Here is a 19,668-nt window from a genome sequence, read left to right on the forward strand (position 1 = left end):
CCCTGGGATCATGACCCGAGCTGAAGGCAGACGCTTCACCGACTGAGCCCCCCAGACGCCCCTATACAATTTCAACAACACCTGAGTTTATATTAATCAGATGCTTTGGGGGAAGCCACCAGATAACCACGGGATGGGGGCTGGTTGCTAGGGGAACCAACAGTGGGACTAGAGGGTTGGGAGGGTCAGCCCCACTCCCTCACCTCGGGGGAGGGGCCAGGGGCCGGAGGTCGAGTTCATCACCAAGGGCCAATGATTTCAGCCATCCTGCCTACGTGGAGAAGCTCCTATACAGGAAATGCTAACCCACAGGGTTTGCAGGGCTTCTAGGTAGGTCAACACCAGGCTCTGGAAAGGTGGTGTGCCCGGCACGGAAGCCCCAAATGCCTTCCCCGTACGTCGCTCAATGCCTCTCTTCCACCTGACTATTCCTGAGCTGCGTCCGTTATAATGAACTAGTACTCTAACTAGTGAACCGTCTACCTGCGCTCTCTGGGCTGCTCCAGTACGTGACGGAACCAAGCAGGTCACGTCAGAATTAAACAGCGTCACAGGACACACCCGCTGGTCTCCGAGGATGCTTCGTGTGGGAAGAAAGCCCACACATCTGGGGTACAGAAGAGCTGGGTCAGCACAGAGAGGACAGGGAAGCTTACTTTGCATACAATGCTATGGCTGGGAAGTCCCGAACGCGGAAAGGCCAACGTTCTTACACGTTTCCATCTGGCCAGGAATGAAAGGTCCGGCCTGCAACGGTGTTTTAGACCTAAGCCACACTCACTTAGCAAGCCAGTTTTGTCAACCTCTGAGCCATTTAAACCTTGTGCAGACAGAGCTCAACATTCTACTGACACACCTTTTGCACACCAATTAATCTTCTACTCTCTGAGTCCCGCCACAAGTACTTAATTTTTAATCGGTACCGCTGGGCTTCAGTAAGCAGCAGAAGAAAATCAAGCGTTAGACTGGAGTTAGAGTGCGCCTCCACTCGTGTTCGTGATAGTTACAGATATTCAGAAAACCTAACCGCGGATACCTGACCAGAGCTCCAAATACAAAGGCAACTTTCAAATCCTGTCATCTAAAAAAATACATCCAACGAAGCTTTATTGCAGGAGTTACTATAGGCAGGCAGGATGTGAAGCAGGAAATAGAAACCCTAGAAGGATCCATCCGGCATATTCCTATAAATACATACACAGCTTCGGCCGTGCGCTCACATCTCCTGACCTCTCTGCGTCTACAAGAGAAACTTTGCTGTCCAACCTTTGTGGGAAATGGTGCTGTCCGCACCACGCGCCTGCCCCAATCACAACTGACAGGGTCAATGTCTAATCAAACTAGCTGGTTATTTCAACAACTGGAGGATCCGTGTGTGTGTGTGTGTGTGTGTGTGTGTTGCATTACAACCATGTATGTGCCCTTGAAAAGTAGCCCTGCCCACACTTCTTGCAGCTGCTGGGCTCTGGTCAGCACTTAGCGGGTCTATGCAAACTTCCACGCCCGCATGCCCAATCCCAGGCCCAAAGCATGTTCCCTGAAGGCACCCGGGTTAGCCACGGATGGAGAAAAATCTGTATTACAGGAAGGAGTTGCTGAAATCCTAAGTCCCTCTCGGAAGGAGAGAGGAGTCCCACAATTCCAAAACCCCGACACCAGAAACTGGTGTGTGACCGAACCACTCCCGGATTCATTAGCCGCCGTCCAGTGTGCACACACAGCCAGCCAGGAAGGACTCGAAAGACTGACTGGGTAGCCAACATGTTCAAATTCACGGGCTCTTTCGAACCTCGAAAGCAAACGGTGAAAAAACATTATGCCCTCGCGGCCCGTCTCCCCACACCTGCTCCCTGTCCTTCCCACCATAGAAGCTGCAGTGTCCCCAGTGCCTCACTGCGCACCAGTCTTCCTGCTCCCGCGCCCGGCAGGACGGAGCACCGCCTTCAGTCCCCACGATGGTGTCCGGGAAGATCCTGAATGATCTGTGGTCACACAGCTCAAGCACGAACACAGAACACCTCCCTGCTACCCCCGGAAAAGCTGAAGAACTCCGAAGGGTCTCAGAGATTAAGAGGTGCCAACTTCACACTTCACGGCTAGGCAAAGCAAGGCCCAAAGAATTCAGTGTGCCACACGGTGACCCGGTGGCCTCACCGGGGGCCTGACGTCTGAGCTGTGTGCCCAGATGCAAATTAGTGGTTATCACCACTAATGACTGCAATTATCAAGCGCTTATCACGTGCCCCCCCCATTTCACATCGCTGACCACTTCAATCAGCAAAGTAACGACAGGTGCCATAACACCGATTTCGCAGCGAGACAAATAACCTGATGGTCGATGGGGTCAAGGTCCCACAGCTGCTGGGGGAAACGCCCCAGTGAGAACGCCCATCCCCTTTCTTTCAGGAGGGTCAAAGTGCTTGCTCTGACAAGGGCGCCCTCGACCATGCCAGCCTGCCATGATGGTCATGTGTCTGGCAGTCCTCCAGCCCAGGCCACCATCCCACGGCGCCAGTAAGCCCGCTCACACGCAGCTTCCTCCACGACCGGGGCTGAAGGGACAGTGTGGACACCACTCCTGGTGGCCAGCACAGGGACGGGCTCCTGGGGGCCGATGCAGAGTGGGTCCCCGGGCAGCCAGTGGACAGGGGATAGCTGTGGAGAGGAGTCGAGGGTCGCTTCCAGAAGAGAAATATTCCATCTACGAGATGGGTGTCAGGACCTAGTCAGGAGTTGGGACATCTCCAGGCCACAGAGGCTGGGGGGCGACGCGGGGACCCCTGGGGCTGGCTTCCGGGTGACTCACCGGGTAACCTCAGGAAGACGGGCTTGGCAAGGTCCCAGACCAGGTTGCTTGTTTCCTAAGATGCACTAAACATGGACCCCACTTCCTAACAAATACTAGATTTTGGTACAAATACATATGCTTCTCCACCAATCCTGTGCACTACACAACGAGGAGGTGTCCCACCCCACCAGTATTCATCCTGTGATAGGGTCTGCACCTTGTGACGGCTTGTGCAATGTTCCACTGCAAGTGGACAGAACCTAGAGAAACACAGGAAACCCACGATTCCTCCCAGCTGTGCCCACAGCTCCTCCCGTGTCTCCCCAGAGAAGCTGGCGGCCAGGGCCAGAAGGGGCCCAGGATGCTGCCAGCAGTGGCTCTCAGGGCAGGAGGCTGGGCGACGTCTCCCCGGCCTCACAGATTCCTCCTTCTCACCGCTGGGGCTGTGGGATGCCAGGAATACCTCAATCCTCGGGGGAAAGGTAAGCCACAAAGTCCAGGGCAGATCCCCGCAGGGAAGGCAGATATCCTGGGGGCCAGACAGCACCGCCTCTACCACCAAAGCAAACACACAACAAAAGTTAAGATAATGATTAATCGCTATCATTGGACTTTGATTCCAGTGAGATTCACTTGTTAAATCCATGTTTTAGAGAAGTGTCAAGTGATTCCATTCCTCCCCCGCACCCTCCCCAAACAAGAGAAGCCACTCATTTCACTCAGTGACTCTGGACACTGAAATTCAAAAACTGGCATCCGATGTTCAGTGCAAGCCGCCCAGCAAGAGCGTGAGCGTTCCTTCTGTCTTGGACTGCGTCCTGCCTCAGGGCTGCAGGGAAGCACCCAGACGGCCCCGAAGTCTGTTAAGACTGTGGTGTTCTGTGCGTGGGAACATACAGCACAGGAAAAGGATTTTCTACTCCGGAGAAGTTACAGCCTGTCCTGCAAGGACCAAGGACCTCAGCTACATGTTACAGAAAAAAGCAACTCAGTAGTGCAATTCCTATTTGTCCTATTACAAGACAATGGGGGGGGCAGAAACACACCCACAAAATATCACTCAAAAAAACAATTATAACTGCATCTTTCTCTTTCATGATTTACCGTGTTTCTTCTCCAGACTGCAGGTCCGGACCCCTAATTCTTCCATTACATCACAAAGCAGGCAGAAGATGGGTGCAAGAAACTACGTAAACAGCTGGTCATCCTGGAAGGTTCTCACTTGCCATCCATCCTAAAAATATTAGTCCAAGAACACGGGACTTGAAGAGGAAAAATCCAGGTCACAGTCCAAAAGTCCACCCGTCACTAGCACTGCCCTCTCAAAAAAGGCCAATTTTTAAAGGTAAATTAGACACTGGAGAGTCCGTATTACCCCATTCAACATTAACGCTGTGTCCGTGAATTTAACTCCGTAAGTGTCAAATCCACTCATTCGACAAACATTTACTGAGTACCAACTACGTATCTGCCGTAGGTACAGGTACTGGAAATGCAGATGTTAACAAAACAGGCAGGAGTCCCTGCCACGTCCCTCCAACTGGCTTGGGGAACGAAGTAACAAGGGAGGAGATGACATTTTACTACCTCTGGAAAAATGAGTCCCTCCACGGAGAGGGGGACACTGAACCTGCTCCCGGGCAGTGCGGAGTGAGGGAGGGACCAGCAGAGGAGGCATCGCAAAGAAAGCAAGCGCCAGCTCCTCACAGAAAGGGGGCTACCTCCAGCCAAGAGGAGGGAATCCTGCCCAGGACTGAGCATCTTGCAAGAGAGGACAGGGACAGGCGCGGGATGACAGCAGCACGGGGCACAGTCTGTGTGCTCGGACGAAGAGAACCACGGCACGCTGATGGAGTGGCCACACCCGAAAAGTGTCCTAGAGGCCAGACACGCTCCTTGCATGGTTATGCTCACTCTTGGCAGAAGAGGAGAATTTTAGGACAAGATCCCTGTTTACAGGCAAGACAGTCAACTGGAGGGCATTCAGCTCTAAGAAGAGCCCCATTTCCAAGGCCTCGGGATGGGGAAAGTCATTCCAGGAGAACGTACCGGGCGATTCCAAGAAATGGCACAGCTCCCAGAACTGAAATGCCCAGGAGAGAAGAGCTGGCTTTCCAGGATGTGGGGGGAACAGGGTTTCACCAGAAAGACGAGACACTCCGGATGGCGCAGACGGGCTCTGTGGATCTAGCTGCGTCCCTCCTGAACCCGATGGTGGGCTATCATGCCCATTCCACAGATTAGAAAACCGAGGCTCAGAGAGGTGAAATACACACCCAGAGTCACACAGCGGGAGCACCAGGGCGGCTCTGGTTTGTGAAAACAGCTTCCTGAGACTCACCCGGATTCATTCTGAAACCAATTCTTAGGAGTTGGGTCAGGGAAAGAACAGAGGGAGGTCCCAACCGAGGGCTTATTAGTCCTATGATAATTGTTTCTCAATTAAGAGAAATGAAGTGGTGTGTTCTGATGAATGAATGTCCCAGGAGAAGAAGGGACGCTCGCATGCTGGGCGCATACGAGAGGGGGGCCACAGCTCTGATTTCTAGTCTCTCTACTGATGATGATGGTGGCGACGATGAACGACAGCTCCCACTTCCTGAGCACCGAGAAAGCGCCAGGTCCTGGCCAGGTACGTCACAGCCCAAGCTGTTTCTCTTCCTCTTGCCAAACCAGCCAAGTAGGTATTTTCACAAATTCCAGCCGAAGACACTGAGGCAGAGGCACTCAGCTCCCCTGACGTGGGGCACAGAGTCCGATCCAGGTCTGTCCACCTCCGAAGTTGGACATGTTGCCTCCTTCTTACATTTTAACTTTCTTTTTTTTTCCCCTTCTCTAAACTTGAGTTTCTGGAAGACTGGAACTTCATGTTCTTTCCTTTTGCTTCACTGTCTAACTTCACACCTGGCACATAATAGGTGCTCAGTAAACTGGAGTTGAATGTCTAAACAATGGAGTCAGCAGCCTCCATAAATCCAGCCGTCGAATTTTCTGGAAAGTCAGCCAGGCAGCCTTCCCAAACTCTCTGGGTGGCTGCTGAGCCTCCAATCCTGTAGTTTCCAGGCCCACCAGGCAGGTGACACGCAGGCCACGAGGTGAACAAATGCCAGACTAATTCCAACAAAGGAGGACACGTGTGCAGGCAGGGGGACCGTGCAGGAAGCACTACCCAGCGGCCAGAGCTGTGCCCATGTGAGCCTCCCTGACCCTGTCAGGCCTACCGGGCCATCCCTGAGGTCACAGGGAGGACAGAAGGATGCAATTCTGTCCCCATTTAGGAAGTGCAGCCAACACTGTGCTCCCCTCGGGGCACCCCCGCCATGAGAAATCTCTCTCCCTCCGAAAGCACGCTCCTCCTCCATGCCAGCGTCTCTGGCTTCCCCACCCAACCGCGGATGCGGCTGAACCTCCCAGGAGAAGACACAGCTTCATACATCCTAACTCCCCCTCACTCCGCATGGTGCTGCCCACAGAGACACTGGAACAGGAGGAGCAGAGCTCTGAACTGGAAGAGCGCCATTTCCAAATGGAAGCTGAGAAATAGGGTACGTTTCTCAAGTCATGGACTCCCTGCTCATGTCTCCAAGGAGCAGACCCTTAGCCCTCGACAGAGCCTGATTCAGCACCCCCTTGAACAAACCTCCCTTGTCTTCTGTGTCCACTGCCCTGCGTGCTGGTCGAGGAGTAATTGAGAGAGACAGAGTGTGCAGGGGGCGGGGCTGGTATAAGAACAGTCACTGGGATCGCACAGACAATCCTTACACCACACCCATGAGCTACATGCTATCACGCCTATTCCACAGATTAGAAAACTGAGGCTCAGAGAGGTGAAAATACACACCCGGAGTCACACAGCTACTGCTGGACCCTCAGTTCCTACCCTGGGGAGCCTAAAAAGCCAACATTCTTTATAGTTTTTTTCCAAAGATTGAAAACGTGATCCCCAGTCTCAAGGAGCCTAGAAAGAAATAGAAAAGACAGACACATACTTGACAAACTATAAAACAAAACAGAGTTTTCAAGAGGGAAAATAAAGCAAACTGCAAGAGAAGATCCAAGAAGAAGCAACTTATTCAACAGGCAGCGGGGGGCATCCAGGAAGGAGTCAGTACACGTCACCTGTAGTGACGGAAGGACCCCACAGTGTCTGAGAAACAGAATGGTGTGCCCAGACTGTGCTCAGAATACAAACAGCAGCCACACAGAGAAAGGGCAGAAGGCACAGTGCGTGGGCAACATGAATCCGTGTCACTGACGGTCCCCCGCGGGCTCTGGGGTAAAAACCCTCACGCTGTGATGCATACTCTGGCTGGCTCTGCGACAGCAGCTGGGGGTCACGACACTGAGCCCCTGAACGGGAAGCACTCCCCTGTGCAAAGCTGCCTTTAGCTAGCTGGAAACACAAGGAGGTTACAAGCCCGCCGGCGTTATTTTTATAAAATACACCCACAGCTACGGAAGGACCATCAGCCTATGCCCCCATCTCCTCTTGTGGTGCGCCCACCCCCAGGAAAGGTCAGGACTGTTATTAACGTCTCTCCTGGTCAGAACCAAATGCAGAATTGGGGCTGTCGGCTGCCACTCCCTGGCAGGTTCCGCGGGAAGCGGTGGACGGCGGTGCGAGCCACTGGGCGGGCTCTTGGCTGCCCCACCGGCAGCCAACTATTTAACCCACTCAAATGTCAGCTCGTCCCAGGATCCCAGAGAGGATGAGCCAGACCTGTGCCCGCCCACAGGTAAGGACCAGGAGTCTGGATAACCCGCTCAGAGATGGGAGTAATTTACGGCAGGGCACATATAACATTAGCCATGTCAACAGAAGCGACACTGGCAAACTCGTTAATTGACTTCTGAAGGCAGCAGGACATTCTGTCCCGAGGGACGGTCGCTCACTTTCCTTATGAAAACCTCCAGCTTGAGATCTGCCTTCGGGGAGAGGGTTCGACATCATATAAGAAAAAGAACTCATTCCAAAAAATATTCACCTGGAAGGGCTGGTTAACTGAGGTTTTAAAAAAACAAGTTAATTTAGGTAAAGCGTGATATAATGGGGAAAAGCATATTAGACTTCAGGAGAGAGCATAGGCTGGTTTTCTACCTAAGGGAGACCTAAGGATACTCTTTTATCACCGATCTTAATACTGAATTATATCTGAACTGTACCCACTGGTTTCAAAAAGGGATCGAAACTTCTTTGGATGGACGCAAAGGTCCATGTGTTCTATGGCCAATCAATTAAAACCTCATTGCTCACTGCTGTCCCCTGGGCCCGGCATGGCCTAGACAAGCAACAAGATATTTGTTGAATGAATGTAAGAAACAGGAAAAGTAAGGGGCAAGAGGAAGAAAAGCCAACATGCAGGAGGAACACAGGACACATGGGGAGATAAAGGCCCCTATGAGCGGTGAGCATCCTGCAGAGATGAAACATGAAATATTAATGGCGTCCAATGATCCGCTAAAAGGAAACAGGCAAGCGTGGCGTGAGCCATCAGAGCATCAGGGAAGTGAGCCTAAGAGCTGAGACCCGGGGATCACAGAGGGTGACAAGAAGGAGTGTTTCAGTGCCAAAGGGGAACGGGAAGCGGGGAGGTCCCCAGCTTGCCCGACGCTGAGGAAGACAGAGCGAGCAGGCGCCTCGATGGCTTTTTATTCTGTGTTCCTCATGGAGATGGGTACTCTTCCAAGTGCAAAGGACGGAGTGAGCACAGTGTCCGGGATGGGGAGCTGGCTGCAGGGATCCAACCTATCTGGCTGCTTCCCAGGACAAGGAACATTCAGCCCCTACCTCTAAAGCCTCATTCTGACGCACTGAAAACTCTGAGGAGTCAGAAGGCCAGGAAGGCATGAGCGGATCCTGCAGAATGGAGGTTAACTCCAGAGGCAGAACAGCCCAGGGGTGGGAGCCCACCAACCTGCCGGGGCCAAACTGGGCTCTGCCACGCCACAGGGGGATGATCTGGGTGACTCTTCTGACGTCTGGGCCTCTGTTTCCTCCCCTGTAAATATGGGATAAAGACAGTGCCCACGTGTGGCACAGTCAGGAGAATTCGCTGGTTGACAGGTGAAGGACCTATTTTTATAACAGGGAAGTCACCTAAATGGGTAAGAAACAGAGGAAAGAGAAACACGGCCCATGTTTCTGAAGGTCTGTAATACTGTCGTTTGAATGGATACTGCAGAAGAAGCATTAATCACATGGGCAAATGCAATAATTAGACGTGGCCTGAATGCATTTCGTTTTCCAAAAGGCAGAAAGATGTCATTCTGTGGGAGAAGGATTACAGATAGTTTTCCCCCTAGCTTTTTGCCATCTCGGCCCTAAGAAAAGGTGTTTAGGCATGGTGGGGGGGTGAAAGAAACCAAAATTATCATCAACTTTGGCTTCAATGTCCAACCAGAGGCCAATATTCATTACTATTTGGGATTTTGTTGAACACGTCAGAAGAAGGACTTTATCTTTAAGGGACAGCATCGTTTCCCCATAAGGGGATGATACTAAAATACAAGTTACCTTTGTGTGTGTGTTTGTGTGTGTGTGTGTGTGTGTGTGTGTGTGTGTGTGTGTGTGTGAAGCAGGTAAAATGTCGACAATATTCTCATGGATAATATACTAAAAGATGGACATTCGATGAGCCAAGACAAGCTGAGTCCAAGAGCTACGATCAACAGGAGTCTTCTCAGCTGACTTTCTGATTTCGTCCTCTGTCATCCCCCCTCAAATGCGCCTGACACCCCCTAAATGGCCAGGGGAAGGGAAGGTCTTTGGTCGCCTGGAATCACCAGAGCCTCCCTCATGGAGGGTAGGGGTGGGAACTCAGGGCCTTTCCGGAACCCACAGGGGCATCTATGGCATGTGCATTCAGGAATTCCTAAATAATCATCTACTAGACACAAGTATGAACAAGGCGCTAGAGCAAAAGCTTCAGGATAAGTAAGACATGGCTCTTCCGCTCAAAAAAACGCACGATCTCAGGAGAAAGGGGGAAATACGGTCCATAAAGTAACACTCACTCCTAACAGCCTATACGAACAGGTGCATGCTACAGGCTTCCCCTAAATTACCTCCAAATGTAAAGATGCATGGACACTTTACCACTGAGTGACTCTCAGTCACTTCTGGGCAAGTCACCGAACATATCTGGCTCAGTGTCCCAATCTGCGACTCTAATGACTCGGCGAAAACAGAGAAGACACGTGGGAAGTTTCAGTTCAGCAAGTTATCATCATTCTATTAGTATTTTTCATGGTAATTACGCGAGACGGGTATTTGCTATTGAAAAATCTAAACCACAACGTAGTCCCAAGTCTCCCACGGACACAGCATGCCACCACTGGAAGAAACAAGAACCAAGAGATATTTGACCTGCCCTAAGCCTGGCCACCCCCAGCATCTGTGACATTGGCCAAGGGTCCCTGCAGGGGAAGACTCAAAACAAAACGATCTTTCCTGATCCACTTCACCTTCTCTACTGACATTCTCTTCTAACTCTGTCTCTTCCACTTGGCAAACAGATTATCCAACGAGAGGTAGGGAGCTCGGAAACAGCCCCGCTGCACATGTGCTCGCCACACGTGGTTCTGCACATTTTAAGTGCACGCCCACAACCAATGCTTCCAGCTTACAGAGGAGCGAGAGAAGAGAGCACAGCCAGAAGAGAGCAGCGATGGCTTGGACAGGAGTATGGAAGACCAGGACCAGAAGGTGCCCTGCAACTCCAGGAGCCAGGTGCTAGAGTCCGGTGTCTCCATGGGAGCCCGGGGTCTCTGAATGTGTGACTCCGGGCGCCGAGGGCAATGTCTGCAATGCCTCTGGGGAGGCTTCATTGTGATGCTCACACATCCCTGTCTCCAGATGGACTGCAGTCCCAAAATGAACATGCACACGACTCTAGCGACCTTCATGCATGGACGAGAAACCTCTCTCAGCTCGTTGGGGCATCCTGCTCAGCTGTGCCCTGGTGAGGGTATGACCACACAGCTCAGCTTCAGCAGCAGACAGGAAGAGCCATCAGAAACAGCTTGTTTATTTTTATTTTTTTTAAGATTTTTTTATTTATTTATGTGACAGAGAGACAGCCAGTGAGAGAGGAAACACAGCAGGGGGAGTGGGAGAGGAAGAAGCAGGCTCCCAGCGGAGGAGCCCGACATGGGGCTCGATCCCAGAACTCCAGGATCACGCCCTGAGCTGAAGGCAGACACTTAACGACTGCGCTACATAGGCGCCCCTGTTTATTTTTTATTTTAAGATTTATTTATTTGGTAGAGAGAGAGATAAAGAGAGAGAACACAAGGAGGGAGGAGGGGCAGAGGGAGAGGGAGAAGCAGACTCCCCACTGAGCAGGAAGCCTGATGTGGGACTCAATCCCAGGACCCTGGGATCACGACCTGAGCCGAAGGCAGACGCTTCACCGACTGAGCCACCCACGCGCCCCAGAAACAGCTTGTTTAAAATGAGAAAAGACCAAACTTTTTAAAAAAAACCACAATCCTCTGAAACTTCACATTAACAAACATACTGTCAGAAGAAAGCTAAGCCCAGAACGACTGTGTTATTAATTCCACCCCCAAGGATGGACCCGAAGGTCCTGAGAGCAGGGACTCCAACGGGTACCGTACACCTGGTCTCCTGCTGCACCATCCCCGGGAGCCGCAGATGCACACGGACGGATGTGTGTGGCCCTCGGAGCAGAATTCGGCCACACAAGGAATGAAACTGGGACGCACATTACCGCCAGCATGAACCTCGAAGACACCGTGCTCAGTGAGAGGAGCCACCACAAAGAACAAAGAGTACAGGACTCAACGTCTGTGACGTAACCAGAAAGCGCGAAATCGCAGAGAGAGATAGCAGCGTGGAGGTAACCAAGAGCTGGGGGAATCACTGCTTTAGTACACGCAGACTTCCTGTTTGGGGCGATACCAAAGGTTTTGGAATAGACAGTGCTAGTAACTGCCCAACGCCGTGAACATAATGAACGCCTCGGAACTGCGCACTTACAAGTTAAATGATCTATTTGATGGCATATGTATTTTTACCACCGTAAAAACATATCCTTAAAAACCTGTCCAGAGCAATTCTAATGACCAGAAAACCACCGACTCTTAAAGGAAACGCAAGCCTTCCTGCAGTGTGGGGCTGGGAGAGGCGTGAAGCCTCTGCAGCGACTGTCACACAAAAATAAGCAGCTTACGTTGCAACAAGCTAATACACACAAGCGTACCAAATCCTCCTGCCAGAGAGAAAGAACAGGTCAAGGAAAGTCACAGCGAGTCTTGTGTTTTTGACGCCGGGTCCCTTGCGAAGAACCAGCCAAGTCGACATCAGCCACATGGCACAAACCTTCAGGCCTCGCATCAGAGCATCAAGGGCCTTGCAGATGACGGGAGGCAGAGAACACGCTGGACTTTTGCCAAATTCTGTCCTGCGGTCCCAGGGCATCTGGTGAAGAGGAACCCGAGCACTGACCCTGGTGTCAGATGCAAGGAGGGGGAGGGGAGGCTCAGAGAGGCAGGGAGGAGGGCCCCACAGGGTCGGCGGTTCCTGTGACCCCCAAGCTCACTCGGTGCAGACCCGGGGACTGGAGGCACCACAGGCAGAGAAAAGCAGGTGGGATCTGGACACGCGTGACACATGTGCCTTCCTACCCCAATCCCAGGCCTCGAGCCTTGGACACTGCCTTGCCCAGCTCTGTCGCCACATTTCCCAGGTGACATGAGTGTCCGTGGTCAAACACATAGCATGCTTTCCCAGGTGTGCCTTCTGCCAGTTTCCTATTTGATTATTTAGAGGGCTTGAAACACACACGGAGGCTACTAACAGTCTGCGTGTTAAATGCTCCGCAAGGACTTTTCTCAGGCTGGAGTGTGCCCGTTAGTGTTTAAAATCTGCTCCCTGCACAGACGTGTACCTGTTGTGTCCTCAAACACCAGTTTTCCTTTACGGTGGTGCTGAATCTTACCGAGGAAATCCTGTCTTAGCCTGAGGACATAACGATTCTCACAACTCATCAGACTAAGTTTTGTTTTTTGTTTTTTTTTTTTAAGATTGTATTTATTTATTTGATAGAGAGCGACACAGCGAAAAAGGGAACACAAGCAGGGGGAGTGGGAGAGGGGGAAGCAGGCTTCCTACTGAGCAGGGAGTCCGATGTGGGTCTTGATCCTAGGACCCTGGGATCACGCCCTGAGCCAAAGGCAGACGCTTAACGACTGAGCCACTCAGGTGCCCCTATTAGACTAAGTTCTTTAAAAACGCTGTTTTCTACTTGTAGTGACTGAATTGGCCTGAAATTGATGATCAAGGATAGGATGGGGGCAGGGATCAAGTCCCCCCCACCCGGCCCCATGGGTCCTCGCTGCTCTGCCGGGACTTCTCCGAGCTGCACTGAGTTTCCATAACATGTGGGGCTCTTTATAACGTGTCTATTCTGGCCCTTAGGTCTATGCATCCTTGAATCATTGCCATGCTTTCCTAATCATGATGGCTCCTGAGAAAGCCTTGTTATCATTCGTCCGCATGAAAGTTAGGAGCCATCCGGGGTGCCCGCTGGCTGGGTCGGCAGAGCGTGTGACTCTTGATCTTGGGGTTGTGGGTTCAAGCACCACGTTGGGTGTAGAGATGATTTAAAATCTTTAAAACAAATAAATACGGCTAAGAGCCATCTGACAAGTCATAACCAAAACTCTGCAAAATGTGGTCGCGTGTGCATTAAATTTGAAGACAAACTTGATAACATGCGGTATCTTTGCAAGTTAAGGCTTATGAGTCGTGATCATGGGAGAGCACTCCAATTCTTTACATCTTTTTTATGTCCTTCAGCTGCTACTTACAAGATCATCGAGTTTAATTTACTCCTGGCTACCTTCTGGTTCTACTACTACTGTCAGTGGGATTTCTTTTTACATTACGCTACCCGATTGTTCCCGATTGTGGCATTTTATCTGTTGATCTCCCGTTGTATCGGCCAGCTTGAAGAACTCACTCTATTTTAAAAGTCTGTAAGTCTGTGTGGATCTTCTGTCTGGGTAATTTGCAAATAGGCACAGGTTTCATTGCTCCATATAAGTCTGCATTTCTGTTCCTCTATTTACCGTTTTGCTGCACTGGCGAAGACCTCTAGTGACAGCAGGCACTTGGGCATGACTCTGTGCTTTCATGGGCACGACTAATACCATTCCTGTCAGTACAATGGATGCTGTGCGCTTGTGACAGGTTACAGAGATTTCCTAAAGCGCTGGCTTAGTCAGGGTTTTGCTCTCATCATCTGTTCCGTATTCTCTGAGTGGAGAATTGTATATGTTTTTGTGGTCGCTGGTGAGGTACCGTTCTTACCCCCAAATCTTTGAATGTGTCAATGTCTTTACCATCTAACGTTGGTAAAGCATCCTTGCGTGATTATAACGAACCCAACTTGGTCATAACATTTGTTTGTCTGACGTTTAATTTAAGGCAAACAGCTAAATTTGACTCCTGTTTTACATGGTTCTATGATTACATGAAATATGTCTGTATGTGGATTTCTTGTGCTGTTTCCTGCAGGGCTACAGAGCACTGTCAGATGAGTGGAGGGTCTGGTCTCTACCTCTCTGACAGTTCATATAAAGGGAGCAATGATCTGCTCCTTGAAGGTTTTAGGACACTCATCTGCAAAACCCCAAGCACTTCTGAAGGGCTGGTATTGATTACGGACTCCATTCTGCCAGAGTTAATGCCTTATTAAGATTTTGTATTTTGCAGGGCACCTGTGTGGCTCAGTCGGTGAAGCATCTGTCTTTAGCTCGGGTCGTGATCCCAGGGTTCTGGGATCGAGCCCCACGTCGGGCTCCGTGCTCAGCAAGAGAGTCTGCTTCTCCCTCTACCTCTGCCTCTCCCCCAGCTCATGCTCCCTCTCTCTAGCAAAATTAAATGTAATAAAATCTTAAAAAAAAAAAAAAGATTTTGTGTTTTGCCAAGAGTCGAATTACATTTCATTTTGCTTTCCTCTTTCAACTCTTCTTCCTTATTTCTTCCGAATTCTGTACCTAAAACTTTTGAGTGCTGTCCACACCACTCACAGAGCTGTACATTCTGTCATGTCACAGAACATTCCATACGCATTGTACAGGAGAAATAGTCTTGGTTTTCTTAGGTAATCTCTAGGATAGTTCTTCTTTCTAATGGGTTCAGGGCAGTTTTAGGTTTACAACAAAATTCAGAGGAGGGTGCGGAGATCTCCCATATACCCACTGCCCCCCTACAAGCATGGCCTCCCCCACGGTCAACTTCACTCACTAGAATAGTACTTTTTTTTCCCTTTGTTAGCACAGAAAAACCTATGCTGACACATCATAACCACCGGAAGTCCATAGTTGACCTTAGGGCACACTCTTGGTGTTGAATGTGTCATGGGTTTGGACAAACATATCCATTTTTATGACATCATACACAGTACTGTCACTGCCCTAAATCCTCTCTGCTCTGCCTAGTCATGTTTTCCCATTGCCACCCTGGCAACCATTGGTCTCTTCACTGTGTACAGTTTTTCCTTTTCCAGAACGTCACAGACTTGGAATCGCACTGCATGTCGATTTTTCACACTGGCTGCTTCCATGCCGAAATACGCATACCAGCTTCCTCCGGGTCCTTCCGTGACTTGATAGCTCATTTCTTCTTCGCGCTGAATAATACTGGGTTGTCTGTATGGACCACCTTATTTATCCATTCATCTAATGAAGGACATCATGGCCGCTTCCACGCTCTTTGGCAATTATGAATAAAGCAGCTACGCATATCTCCGTGCAGGCTTCTGTGTGGACGTAAGTTTTCAACTCTTCTGGGTAACAAGGATCTACGGTAAGAGTAAGCTTAGTTTTGTAAGAAACTGGCAAACTGCCCACCAAAGCTGCTGCGCCATTTTGCATTCCCACCAACAGTGAAGGAGAGTTCCCGCGGCTCCAAATTCCTTGTCAGAGTTAGGTGTCGCCATTTTGTTTTTATGTTTCTCCGATCCATTATCCATTCCCTCATATTTTCATTCACAGGGATGAAGGGCTCACGGCTTTCTTGTGTTATTGTTGGAACTCCCTGACGTGCTCTCCATGTGGTTTTCCTGTGCCCATCTCCCTCCTGAGTGTCTGTGCTAGAGGTGTGAGGTTTTGGTAGATTTTACAGAAGACTGGCTCTTGGTTTTGCTCCTACCTATTGATACTTTCTTCATCATTCCCATAATATCTGACCATAGTTTTTGTAACTACTCCCTCTACATTCCTTAGCATTCTTCATTTGTCATGCTCCCAATTTCCTTTCTTCCGCAAAGATTAGAAATGGAGTCTCGAATACCTTATACAATTTTCTACCTGAATTACACTCATTTTTCACTCAGTTCTAAACGACTGGTACTTTCATTGTGACCTCCTCTGTAATCCGCGAGTGGAGCAGTGGTGTGTTTAAAGTTTCCACGCACATGTTTACGTGTTTTCGTTTTGAACTTTTTCTCTTGATTTCTGATTTAATCTTACTGGGTCGAAGAACGTGGCTTGCATGGAATACATTGCTTAAAATTTAGTGCAAAAAATAAATTTAAAAAATAAAATAAAATTAAGTGCAGTTTCCCAAACATGGTCAACTTTTTAAAAAGCTACACAGATTTTTTAAAAGAATCAAGAGTCTGTTACGTGCAGGGTTCTATAGATTTCTACTAATCCGGGCCTGTTAATACTGTTACAGATACGCTTGAAATTACTCGACAATCATGTTTTCTATTTTCTGCTTGACGTCCTTTTTATTTTTCACATCTTGTTTCTCTTACTTTTCTATGATGTTGGTTGTTTTTATGAAATATAGATTCCCTTATATGTTTTTCTGTTAGATTAGAAACTAGATACGTATATTGCTTCAGTAATTACAGTTGACATTTTAGTTGCAACTAAGATTTTAAAATACGTAACTAAGGGGGTGCCTGGCTGGCTCAGTTCATTGAGGGACTGACTCAACGCCTATTTCTAAACAGGTCATGATCTCAGGGTCATGAGACTGAGCCCCATGTCGGGCTCTACACTTGAGATTCTCCCTCTCCCTCTGCCCCCCACCCCCACACTCTCTCTCTCAAATAAATAAATACAATCTTTAAAATACATAACTAAGTATACTTTTTTCTAATACAGTCTCAAATCATTTTACAATCCACTTCTCCTAACTGGAGTCTTATTACATAATCGCTCATAGAACACACCCTAAAATGTTATTAGGATATAACCATACATAGAACAAACTCAAAAGACAGAGTCTCTCTCTCTCTCTCTCTCTCTCTCTCTCTCTCACACACACACACACACACACACACACACACACACAGTCGGGGCATCTGATTATCGAAAGGTCAGTTTAACTTTAGTTTAACAATTCGTATGGAACTGAACTTATAAAATAGCATGCCCCTTTCTCCGTGCCCTGCAAGGCACTCACGATCTTCTTTCTGAAGTACAACTTTCAATAAATCTTTCAGAGAAGACTGCCAGTAACAAATTTTCTTGATTTTTGCCTGAAAAAGCTTTCTTCTGCTTTCAGTACATACAGTACTCGTAGACGGATGGTCACGTTCCCCGAAGTGCTCTGAAAACACCCGTGTCAGCCTCTGGCACTTGCTGGGCTCGCGTAGGCTGCCGGTCCGATGGTCGCTCGGGCGTTGGGAAGTCTGCATTTTCCCCACGGATCCTCTCTTTGCCTTCCACTTTCTGGAACCTGCCAGATGCTTCCAGATGTAGATTAATCTTCCTTTTTCCTCTTGGTTCTTTGAGCCCCCTCTGGGGGCTGTCTGTCCAGTTCTGGCCAATTCCCACCAATCTCTCTTCAAACATCTCCTCTCCCTGCCCCCTGCACGCTCCAGGACATGTGAGTGTCTGGGTCCAACGGCTCGCTCACGTTTTCCCAGGTCTCTCTGTGCTGTAGGGAGGTGATGCCAGCTCATTAATTCTCCTTAGACAGAATCCAGCACTTTGAAAATGCCAATATATTTCACTTCTAAAACGAGGACTCTCTCCCCGCCACCTGTTCCTGTCGTCCCACTGCGCTTCGGTTTGTCCTCTATGACACTACACTTTCGTTCACCTCCCTGAGCAGGACACACTTCTTCAGAGCCATGGTCAGCCCCATCTTCGCTGCATATGGAAAGCAGTGGTCTGCTGATTCTGGTGGCTGTATTTCTCAGTGTTTAGGGACTTCAGTGTGTAGATTCTTTGCGGGTGGCTTGGGCTCTGTTTCCCGCACGCCCCTCCCTGTGTGGGGATGGGGCAGGGCGCTCAGCACTGCTGCTGTCTCTTGGAAGGCTCCTGGGCCCTGCCAGCCGTGCCTGGCTCCCCGATCTGAACCGCCCTCCATCCTCCCTGATCTGAACTGCCCTCCATCCCTGGTGGCTTCAAAAACCCAGTGGAAATAAGCATGAGCACTGCTCACTCTCTAAAAACATCTGTCCCGTGGCCCAGCCAGGGTGAGTCCCTCTGATTTCCCTGTTTTACATGCAATGTGTGCAGAATTATTGAGGATCAGAGGGAAAGGTGTTCAAGGTCACGGGGGGAGGCACGTTCACTCATTCCCTCCGGCCCTGCCTCAGCTGCTGGGACGTGCCCAACACTCAGCTTTAGCTGCCAACGTGTAAGTCTGGAGCAAGGAAGGAAATCCGCTCTGTTCTGCATGAAGCCCACTCCACCTTCTGTGTTCAACCCTCACGGCCACTCACCGAGCAGCTGAGAGATCCATGGCATACTTGAATGTACACCTTAGATAGTTTTAAACCTTGAAAAAGCTTTTAAGCTTGCTTTCTTCTTTCCTTTTTAAAGATTTTATTTATTTGACACACAGAGAGCACGAACCGGGGGAATAGCAGAGGGAGAGGGAGAAGCAGACTCCCCGCTGAGCAGGGAGCCTGACATGGGGCTCGATCCCAGGACCCTGAGATCATAACCTGAGCCGAAGACAGATGCTTAACTGACTGAGCCACCCAGGTGCCCCAAGCTTTAAGCTTTAAAAAGTTCTTTCAGTGTAATTTTTTTTCTAACTTTCTAATTATTGACAATATTAACTAATCAGGTTCTTTCTCCTTGCAAGTGTTCTCAAAGATGACCCTAACATGATGCTCGACACGGAAAATCCCGACTGTTTGACGTAGCTTCTAACACCTGCGAAAACGGCCCTTTGACTTCATGGGAAGCTCCCACCTCTTATTTTTGCTAAATTTCAACCTCTTTCTGATTAAGCCATTTTAAAAACCTGATTATTCTAATTCCTCCCAACTCAAAAGCCTATAACGTATTGTACTTAACCTCTCCAGTAATCCAAACTATGAGCCATGGGCATTTTTCCTAACCCCTCCCCCAGTCAGAAGGGTTCCCCTCCCGGGCTGCCTGCCCACCCGCCCAATCAAAACGGGCACCAATAGACCTAATTTGCTTTTAACCCCTGTCCTTTGTTTCCCGTGATGAACCCATCAGAAATGAACAGAACGGGAATAGAAGGAACCAAAGCAAGGTAGAGAATTACCAAGAACACAGACACAGAAAACTAGCCTGAGTGCAAATACACACAAGTCGAAATCGAGAGGATTTCACCATGGAGGAGTCCCCCGAGAGGTAACGTCAGGTTGCCTTCACTGCATCCTGAGATAAGTCATGTGGAACTGATTTTGAAGTTCTGCTCCCTGCAGTTGGCTCACTGAACAGAAATACGGGTTTCCCCTCGTTATTTGGATGTCAGCGGTCCTGAGACCTTTCCTAAGCTGAAATGGTGTAAGACAAAGAAGCATTACCATTAATTCATAGGACAAATTTGGTGAGCGTTCCAAGAACCAAAAACCACCTGTCTCAGCCTCCTCTGACACCTTAAGGCAGATCTTGCTAAGGGATGA

The 19,668-nt window shown here is 49.5% G+C and overlaps 1 protein-coding gene across 3 annotated transcripts in view; it reads right to left on the reverse strand.

The window, feature by feature from the left end:
• Nucleotides 1-19,668, reverse strand: part of GRB10 (growth factor receptor bound protein 10) — a 177,974-nt gene that overhangs the window by 72,734 nt on the left and 85,572 nt on the right. The window contains exon 1 of one of the 3 annotated variants that reach the window (XM_045788519.2): nucleotides 3,893-4,170. The exons of the other annotated variants lie outside the window; for them this stretch is intronic. Coding sequence (XP_045644475.1) covers nucleotides 3,893-3,938 — 46 coding nt within the window. The 5' untranslated portion in view covers nucleotides 3,939-4,170. Of the gene's footprint in view, nucleotides 1-3,892; nucleotides 4,171-19,668 lie in introns of those variants that run through there. 3 annotated transcript variants of the gene reach the window in all.

Source organism: Ursus americanus, chromosome 3 (genome assembly GCF_024610735.1).
Source record: "Ursus americanus isolate L20-20 chromosome 3, mUrsAme1.1.p, whole genome shotgun sequence".
NCBI classification, from domain to species: domain Eukaryota; kingdom Metazoa; phylum Chordata; class Mammalia; order Carnivora; family Ursidae; genus Ursus; species Ursus americanus.